This window comes from Metopolophium dirhodum, chromosome 8 (assembly GCF_019925205.1).
Source record: "Metopolophium dirhodum isolate CAU chromosome 8, ASM1992520v1, whole genome shotgun sequence".
Lineage (NCBI taxonomy): Eukaryota > Metazoa > Arthropoda > Insecta > Hemiptera > Aphididae > Metopolophium > Metopolophium dirhodum.
This window is the reverse complement of record NC_083567.1, coordinates 20,695,950-20,706,330: the sequence shown is the minus strand read 5'-3', so window position 1 is coordinate 20,706,330 and position 10,381 is coordinate 20,695,950. Positions and strand designations below refer to the sequence as shown.

Below are 10,381 nucleotides of genomic sequence, written 5' to 3'. Positions count from 1 at the left end.
AGAAGTGTTTGTTTTTTGGGAAAAAGCCCGTATTCCAGTACGATTAGAAAAACACTGTATATCTAAAGTTGAATCTTTATACGATGAGTGGAGAACACTTCAAAAGCATGCCACAAGAAATACAGAAAGTCATAAGGAACACGAAAAACTGTTTATTTCAACATTTAATGATTTATTTTATGTAGCCCATGCTGATGCTCTACAAATTATGAAAATCGAAACAGATAGACTATTTTTAATAAATCAACGAAAAAAAGGACAACTATAGTTCAATTAATAATAATATATCTAGAGTAGCAATGAATAAATTTCGAAATCATTTGTGGTATCTAACACCCGAAGCAGTTGCATTGGCATTTTTCGATAAAAGTATTTCTATTGAATCAAAAAGAAAAATGATCGTTAAACTAAATTATAAAACAGATTCAAACGAGAATATCAAACGATTAAATTTAAAAGAATCAGAAATTTCAGAATTTGTGAAAAATGAAATAGTTTTTCGTCTCAAGTGAAACTTTAGATTTTTTCAAAATATTTAACTTGGATACAGAATTTCTTTTAAATGACCCAGCAGATTGGAGTGAAAACTTAACTTTTCAAAATGCATTGCAAATGGTTTCTAAACTGAAAACTGTCAATGATACGGCCGAGAGGGGAATAAAATTGATTGAAGACTACAATTCAATACTCACCACCAACGAGGAACAAAAACAGTTTGTGTTACAAGTTGTAAGTGATTACAGAAAAATATTTCCTGACTGCAAAAAGGTAACATTAAAAAAAAAAATTGTGACAAAGCATATAAGTAATTATTTTTAAACATTATAATAGACAACTTAGTTTTAAAAATGTTCTACATTTGTAATTTTAATGAATCGTTTGGCCACTACAACTGTAGAATTGTACAAGAATAAGTATTTTGGTAAATTTTTCTCTTAACTTTTTTTTCTGATTATTACACCTCCTACATCGTAAAAGTTGTCTGGCCTCACTTACTCTATATAAAAAACTAAATTGTTGTGTATAATATAAAATAATATAATAATTTTATTGGAATATAAACATATATTAGGCACTCAAACACCAATCCAAAATTATTTTTACACACTTCAGTTATCTAGGTAGACAGTTAATCTTGATAGTGCTAAAATTAGTTATTCATATACAGTGTTGTTGTTGTAATGACGAGAGGTCATGAAAGTTTGAAATTACAATTGGTTTACTATAATTTATTATAATTAATATTAATTTTTTTTATAATAATACGTAATTATACCTCAACAATAATTCTACAGTTAAATTTTATTAAATTTGGCACTCTTCTTGCGAATTTTATCTTTTTTAACGGGTTTCCTGGCATTCTTTTTTCTTCGGTGATCTTTAATTATTCTCTGTTTCAGTATGTGTTTAGTGTCCAATTTCAGACGGCTTTCAGATTGTTGTTCACGCAATTTAGCGTTGTGACGTCCCCAACGAGTGTCTAATTTGAACCGGAACACTAAAAGGACAAAACACAAAGTTTACAGAATTAATGAACTTGTTGATAAATAATATGATAATATGATAATAATTAAATCATAAAAATATGTTGAATTTTAAAATATTTCAAAGCCAGAGCATCTTTAAATAGTTTTCTAATGAGATTATGGACCATTCTTCACCTGGAAATCTCAATAACCATGGTAAACTGGTAAAGATATGAAGTATGAGCGGATAGGAATTTAATGATTATGGATTCCAAAAATATTACATTTATATTGTACTTACAAGGTGCTATTTTCTTTTCATCTTCTTCATTATTTCCTTCAGCTACAGAGTTCTTCAATTTTGATTTCTCCTGCCATTTTTCATACCTATCACTTTTGTATGTAATTGGTATCCAATGCCCAGACTCAGATTTGATTTTTTTCACTTGATTTTTCTCAAGACTCTGTGCAGTTACATATTTATGACTCACTGGATCCCATTTACGTTTATTCGAATTTTGTTTAGCTAATGACTGTTCCGAATCGCCCATTAAATCCAATATTCCTTCACTCGATTTCAAATTATCAACAGCCAAACTGAAAAAATACAATGTGTAAGACCACGTGTTTAAAATGATTATAAAGTTTATATATTTTCATTCACTTACCCCTCTTCTGTGTAACAATCAGCTGGTTGGTATGGTATAAAATGTTCAGACTTAACTGCTGGTTTTGGTTGTTTTGTTTTTTTTAGATTTTTTCTCTTTTTTTGACCAGTTACGCGTGGTCTTTGTGTGATAATGTCATTAAATGTTTCACTAATCTCAGTTGGATCACTCGATGGCAAATCAACTTTTTTCAACCGCACACCTTCAGAATCATCGAGTTGTTCACGCTTTTTCCGATGATAGTTAATAACGCTGGGCATATTTCTTTCTCTTAACAATTTCATCTGAAGTAATGGTATTGAGTTTGTAGACTGACCCATTTCAAAAACTGTCTATAACAGAATATAATATTTATATTAGGTATTACGACACTTAGTTAATATTTAAATGTGGTTTAAAAATGTGGTGATATATTTTTGCCTAAATAGGAATTTCCTACGGAAATAATTAAAATATTTAAGTTAAATTAATTTAGTGAATTTTAACTTAATTAACTTATTCCCTCTTATTGTGCACCATAACTTGCAAATAATGACTTACGGTTTCTGGTCTAAAGTTTTTAATACGGCTAACAAAATCAATACGTCCCATATCTGCTGCAATTATTTTCTCAAACATTGGATGCTCTGCAATAACTGATAAGTTAATTTTCTTAGCTCTACGAACACTATCAACAGATGCCCCTGGCCTAGACTTGATATAGTTTTTATAACCATTTGTACAAGTTTTCAGAGAATTTATCTATAACAATACATAACATATTTTATAATCTATGCAATAAAAGAAATTATATATCCTTTGATTGCATATGCAAAACATTAAACTTACCACATCAATGGATGATGTATACCAACTTGTCAACTGTCCTAGTTCTTCTTCCAATAACAACTGTGGTACTATACCGAAAAGGCCATCAGTATCATCATCGGACTTTGGTGTTTCGAGCACAGGGCTAAATGGACGGCCCAAGAACAAATGTAGATCTAATAAGTAACACATTTCGTCACGTGTCACTAAACTATATGCTTGACCAACTTTTCCAGCTCTAGCACACCGCCCTATAGAATAATAATAGACAATAGTTGTTAAGTATGATAAAAAAATAACATATATTTTATATCTAATAAGTATTAATATTTACTTACCAACTCTGTGCACAAACAATTTAGACTTTGCTGGAAATGTGTAGTTGATAACTGTATCCAACTGTGGAATATCAATACCACGGGCGGCTATGTCAGTTGTAATGAGAGTTTTCACACTGCCTGTTTGAAATTTACTAGCATTTATTTTCCTGGCTGTTGGATCCAAATCAGAGTATATGAATGTATTTGATATATCTTGAGAATCCAGAAGCTAAAATAAACATGTACACCAAATCTAATTTATGAAATACGCTTAAGAACATACCAGATAGACGTAATATCCAATAGACAATAGCATTGGTTATAAATAATAGTACTTAGTATTTATAATCAATGATAATAGATACAAAATGTATATTGAAACTATTTTTCAGAAAAACTTACTAAATGAATAAAATCAACATGATGTTTGGTCGGAGCAAAAATTATAGTCATTGAATCTGGTTTGACAACATATTTCAGGAGACATAATAGAGCACCATCTCGTTCTTCGGGTCGCACATTCAAAAATCCTAGTCCTAGTGTATCGGGTATTTTTGACTCAACATCCAATCTAAAGTTTAAAATATTCAATACTAACATTTAGGATATCTAATATAAACTATATTAAAAAGGTTAAAGGATTGAATAAAAATTATATTTTCATCAACATTACACAAGAAAAATTATATAGATTTAACCTTATAAGAACGGGATCAGAAAGTCCAGCTCGAGCAAATTGAACTAAAACTTTTGGCAAAGTAGCTGAAAAAAGCAATGTTTGTCGAGTCTCTGGTAGACGAGCAATAATTTCTGTTAATTGTTCACCGAAACCCATTTCAAAAAGCCTACAAAACAACATATATTGGTTATAAAGTATAATATAGTAAATCAATTTAATTAAAAAGAAACTTACCTATCTGCTTCATCAAAAACAACATATTGAATGTAAGGCAACTTCAAAGACATTTCTACACATAAATGCAAAAATCGACCTGGAGTTGCTACAACAATATCTGGAGCACTGTGCATTGTGCTAAACTGGGCTTCCATTGGATCACCTCCTAATATCACGGCCGATTTCAAATTAGTAAACTTTCCTATTTCTTTTAAAAACTTCAATGTCTGAAATCAAATTATTTTCACAATATAAACAATACTTTTGTAAATGATAACTTAAATTAATAAGATTTGTCTTTTTATGTATCAAATACAATATACCATAAATATATTTTGAACTTACAAGAACTATCCTACAGGCTACATTACTTATACTCTGTTCCAAATGAGATCAGTACCGTGTGGCCAAGTTGTACGCATGGACGTGGCTTTGTCACGTGACAGAACATAACGTGATAAATATAATGGGGATGGTGCCTGACCGTTTCAAACGAAAACTGGTCTCTGACCGGTACTGATCTCATTTGGAACAGAGTATAGAATATAGATAGTTAGATTAGTTGTAATTTATTAAAAAACAGAATATTAATAGGTACTTAGCCAAATATATTATTATATTTATTCATTTTTTGGCAACTGAGGGTAATGTAATATTTAATAAAGTAGTTACTAATTAATTTAATAAACATTAAGCTACTCGATATATACCTACCATTGATTAATTTTTTTATTAATTGTATATGAATAAATGTTAATGGAACAATGGTTCCATTAATAACATTATGGGATACTTATTTTATATAATAATATCAAAAACTATCAAGTTAACCCCAATGGCTTCCAATCCTGTCGAATATAACATAAAATACACATACAAGACTATGATGTAGTCGGATTGGTTAGTTCACAGCAGCATAACAATTTTTTTATAATGTTTTCTATGTGTGATGAATATTAGGGATTTTAAGATGTTGTATTGTCCAGAATTTACATTTATGATTCCATATAATATTACCTGAACAGCAAGTTCTCGAGTTGGTGATAAAATTAAAGCGCGTATTCCTTTATGGCCATTTACAGTGTGTTGAGTTAATTTTTCAAACATTGGTATCAAAAAACAAGCGGTTTTTCCACTACCGGTACGGGCCATAGCTACAACATCACGGTTCTCCAAAGCAATAGGGATTGTCTGAAAAATAATACCAAAAAGGAGAAAATACAATTAAACAATGTCAAGAACAACATAGTTTTAGGTTCGGCCTTACTTTTCTCTGTATAGGAGTGGGAACTTTGTAACCCCTTTTAAGTACTCCTTTCAGTACAGGGAAACTCAATCCCATGGCTTGGAAACCTCCCGATCTTTTGCCAGTTTTTTGTTTGACCTCTGGTTTTAATGTGGCTATATCATTAAAGCCAATTAACGTTTCTTCGTCCATTTTTCCAACCTACATTCAAATGAAAAGCACATTATAAACAATAAACAGTAATTACCTATGTACAACGATAAACCACAGAATAGATAAATTTAATTAATTAATTAAACGCATAAACTCACTTGAATAAAGAAATAATTAAAAAACTACGAAACTCAGGAATCCTTTTGGCTCGAATGCTCGATACAATGCAAAATAGGTATAGTAAACTAGTAAATTAATAATTATTATAAATATTAAATAATGAATAATATTGTTGTTTCCAAAAGTTAAAACCACGTGCCAATTGATAATAATGTTATTGATAAATTGATTGGAGTTATCTAATATCTATCTGTTATCAGTCATCGGCCATATTTTTGATAATGTATACTTTCATGACAAATTATTACAAAAATATTATATTTTGTCATAGCCATAAGCCATTAGCCACTTTAACACGCGTAGTATAATGGTTATTCATGTTTTTTACAGTTTTATGGAAAATATATTTATTTTTAAAACCTTGACTCTTGTACAGCTAACATTTTTAATTTTATTGCTTGAACAATAATTACTTATTAAGTTTATATAGTTCGTACATGTGTACATGTGTATAATTCATAAGCATTGTTTTATTATTGTATAATTATTAATATATTCTTATCTTCATGTTAAAAGCTAATAGAAAAAATTAAATAGAAGAGAATGCAGATAGCATCACCACAGAACAATTTAAAGTCGTGCTCAAGACCCTAGACTTATTAACATAGGTCTTTTTAGGTCTATGCTCAAGACACAAGTAAACTGTAAACAATAGATAAGATAATATTTTGATTTTTGAATTGCTACAGCACTACAACAGCATTGCTAGCAGTATTAAACTTGAAACTTGTTAAATGAAAAAATGCGATTATGCGAGTACCTATTGATCATTGAATAATAATAATTTATAAAATCACTGATATAAGTCTCATTAAATCTCTTAAAAATTTAAATTTAATGTTTATGTAATTTATATGTGGTATTTGTTTACGTTATATTTTCCAATTAGTTACCTAATAGCCAATAGGCGGTACCTAATATTAATTTTTATATAATTGGTATATTGAGAACTTAAAAACTTAACCAGTCACTCATATAAACGACTTGAACGTTTGTCTTATCTTGAACTTCTTGAAGGTATTTTATTAATGAATAATAGGCTTATTAAATTATGGATGAAAAAAATCATTTTTAATATTGTAAATTGATTATTATTATTTATCAATATTTATTTAACTATACCTAAATTGTACCTAATTTTTCTATTGAATTCTAATGGTTTAATATATCATACTATTATTGCATAATTTTAACCAACTTAAACATCTTTAAGTTAAATTTCAAACAAGTATTTGATTGAAATAGTTACCTTTCATTTTGCATCTTTTTGAAGACAGATTGTTTTAAATCAATAAAATATTTAAGTAAACTAGCCTTTAACTTATCCATGTCATAATTTATTATTGATTAATAAATTACTTATATTATTTATTTTTCAGACTGATAATCAAAAAAAAAGAAGAAAAATTAAGAAGATACATAAATGTGCAATCGTCCATTATTGAAACATGAAATATCCAACATCGTTGACTGTTTGTACATCATTATTGACTATAAGATTGTTCCATCTATATATAATTCGTTCATGGTATGTCCCAGATGAATACTGGCAGTCTTTAGAGATAGCGCATTATATTACTTTTGGTTTTGGATATCGCACTTGGGAGTGGATTGTCGGTATAAGAAGTTACTTATCCATTTCATGGATTGTAATAATATATAAGATTTTAAAATTTTTCTCCCTTGACACATTACAATTTTTAATATGGAGTCCTCGCTTTCTACAAACACTCTTTTCGACATTCTCAGATTACTGTTTTGTGTCCTGGATACAAAAACACTCTAAATGTTCAAATGTATTTTGGCCAGTTGTTTGTTATATGTCAAGTCCGTTTTTGGCATATTGTTCGACGCGTACCTTAGTTAACACATTGGAAACCAACTTGACAACAATTGCCTTGTATTATTACCCTTGGTCATTGAGGAATAAAGACGTCACATTTTTATGGATAGTTGCTCTTGTTTGTGTTATGCGCCCAACAGCAATAATAGTGTGGCTACCATTAATTGTATTTGATTTTTTTGCTCATAAACGTTACACGCTAAATAACCTAGCAAGGTATATTTGTATTGGTTTGACGTCACTTATGCTTTCTATAACATTAGATTCATACTTTCACGGTTCTTTTGTTGTTACACACTGGAATTTTTTGTATTATAATATTATAAAAAAAGTCAATGCTCATTATTCCGTTGAACATTGGTATTGGTACTTTGTCAGTGGATTACCACCAGTGTTGGGACCTATATTTTTTATATTCATTTATTGTTTTATCAAAAAAATAAGACACATTGATCTTAATGATACTGAATCCAAGTTGATAATCACAGTATTTTGGACTTTGTCTGTGTTAAGTATGATTGCTCATAAAGAACAAAGATTTCTACTACCATTGTTTCCTATGATATTTTTTATTACATCTCAACAAATTTCTATAGTTTGTAAAAAGTTTATAAAATTAGGAACCTTTACGGTCATATTAAATATCATAGTATTGATTTATTTGGGACGGTATCATCAAATAGGGTCTACCAGAGTTATGCCATATTTAGCTAAGATACCTCAAAATTCAACATTATTATTTCTAATGCCATGTCACTCAACTCCACTTTATAGTCATCTTCATTTGAATATATCTGCAAGGATTTTAACATGTGAGCCAAACCTAAACGGCATTTCAAATTATACTGATGAAGCTGATATATTTTTTGAAAATCCAAATAAGTGGCTTGATGAGTCGTATTCCGCTGAAAGTAATAACAATTTACCAACACACATAGTAATGTTTGAGGTACTATCAAACACACTACATGCATTTTTAACTAAAGGAAAATACAAGAATGTTTTGTCAATGTTTCATACCGATTTTCCATCTGCGAGAATTGGACGGTACATAAATGTGTTTTCATGTATTGAACACCCCGATCAGTATAATTATTTTGAAGGTCGTTTTGGGTAAATTAGAATGTTTAAGGTTTGATTATATTTGTATTAACTATGTTTTACATTTTGGTTTTGTTATATAATAGAATATTGAAGTTTATATGAATTAATTGAAAACTATTGGATCATGTTGAATACCTGTTACCAATTAATGTATGATTTTGTTTTTAATTGTATGTTGTTAAGTTATCTTATTACAATGATTTAAAATGTTCAATGTTAATACTTGTTGTATTTCTTTTTAAATTTAAATTCCTTCTATATTTTCTAAAAATACAGTAAGATTACAGTGTCAATGATGGTTAATCATGTGTATAGCTGTAAACATTTTTTATTTTCATTTTTTTTTATCTTCCACAGTGCTTGGTCTAGAAAGGGCTAAACTACTGTGTTTCATATGAACATATCTGAAATAAATTAAAATAAAATAATATTTGGGTTATCATTTATCAATAATCATGTTTATATTTTATTAATAATAGGCGGAAGTCTTAAAATTTTAGGGGGGCTACATCAATGTGAGCACTTATGATAATAATAAAAAAAAAAAAATGTTTCGTAGGAAAGACGAAAACGATGCGAGACGTGAGTTGGTTGAAGGTTATATTTTATAAAAAAAACCAATTAACCACCAAATTTTTGAGGTTCCGTAGAATTATGTTAACAACTTAGGCAAGCGCTTCAAAAACAAAAAAGTTTGAGGACCACTGCTAATTTCTATACAGTTTTTGTTTTTGATTTGATTATTTATCGAAGCATATTGTAGTAGGGAAGTATCGAAAACTTTGGAAGATGGGTATATATCTTATTATAGAAATTCGCTGTACTAAACCGGTTAAAAATTATCCCGCACCGGGATAATGAACCGTGTAAATTATATGGTCCAAACATCCCAATGCATTATTTTTCACACCGGTTTAGTCTAGCGAATTTCTATATATTGTTTTACATATGATAACTAATATTTGGTATGATGGATTTTTAATTTTTACAGATTATATAGGTTTTTCTCATTTTGTTACTGATCGTGTGTACAAAATTAAACAAGTGAATACTTAAGTTATTTTCGGATTAAATAGTTATTATTTATTATCACGGACTAAAAGGTATGGTTTCCTAGCCGCGGCTGGCCGTAGCGTCGAGCCGCAACGACTCATAACAGCATTATAGCCGCTGCGGCCGGCGTCTGTACTCGTCCGTGAGCAGTATGGTGCGGCCAGCCGTTGCGACTAGATGCGGCTAGGAAACATAGATAATATAAGAATAATAATATAATAATTCTTATATTATCTATGCTAGGAAACCGTACCTTAAGATAGTACTATCTTAGTCCGTGCTTATTATCCTCCTAGGTGACGTATCACCTAGATCCCCGTCCTACTAGATCCCCATGGTTATCTAGATCCCCTGTGGTCAACTAGATCCCCTGTGGTCAACTAGATCCTCGTGGGTCAATTAGTTCCCCTGTCAACTAAATCCCCTTGGGCCATCTAGATCCATATATACGGTCTTTAAGATCACCAAATTTATATTTTCCCCTAAAGATCTATATGATCTCAAAATTAGTGATCTAATTGACCAACATAGGAACAGTTAATGATATAAATAGCATAATTAAAATTAATTACATTATATAGGTATTATAATTTATTTATTTATTATCCAATATCCATTAATTATACTTTAAACTAAAATTAATAAT

At 29.6% G+C, this 10,381-nt stretch overlaps 2 protein-coding genes across 6 annotated transcripts; one reads left to right on the top strand and one right to left on the bottom strand.

Moving 5' to 3' along the window:
* Positions 1–1,024: 1,024 nt before the first annotated feature.
* Positions 1,025–5,869, bottom strand: LOC132950276 (ATP-dependent RNA helicase DDX54). The gene is made up of 12 exons (XM_061021629.1): positions 5,714–5,869; positions 5,424–5,603; positions 5,174–5,347; positions 4,175–4,383; positions 3,960–4,106; positions 3,664–3,832; positions 3,280–3,490; positions 2,963–3,192; positions 2,675–2,875; positions 2,135–2,466; positions 1,768–2,063; positions 1,025–1,498 (listed from the first exon to the last, which is right to left on the bottom strand). The coding sequence occupies exons 2-12, from the start codon at positions 5,592–5,594 to the stop codon at positions 1,296–1,298; spliced, it is 2,343 nt and encodes a 780-aa protein (XP_060877612.1). The 5' UTR covers positions 5,595–5,603; positions 5,714–5,869; the 3' UTR covers positions 1,025–1,295.
* Positions 5,870–5,977: 108 nt separating this feature from the next.
* Positions 5,978–9,594, top strand: LOC132950277 (GPI mannosyltransferase 3). Of its 5 annotated transcripts, none has more exons than XM_061021632.1 (2): positions 5,978–6,752; positions 7,115–9,594. In XM_061021632.1, exon 2 carries the CDS (start codon positions 7,184–7,186, stop codon positions 8,693–8,695), a length of 1,512 nt encoding a protein of 503 aa, XP_060877615.1. In that variant the 5' UTR covers positions 5,978–6,752; positions 7,115–7,183; the 3' UTR covers positions 8,696–9,594. The 5 variants fall into 5 exon arrangements, with proteins under 5 accessions (XP_060877615.1, XP_060877614.1, XP_060877617.1 ...); XM_061021631.1 differs by having other exon boundaries at positions 5,978–7,039; XM_061021634.1 differs by having other exon boundaries at positions 5,978–6,372; positions 7,115–9,593.
* Positions 9,595–10,381: the final 787 nt, after the last annotated feature.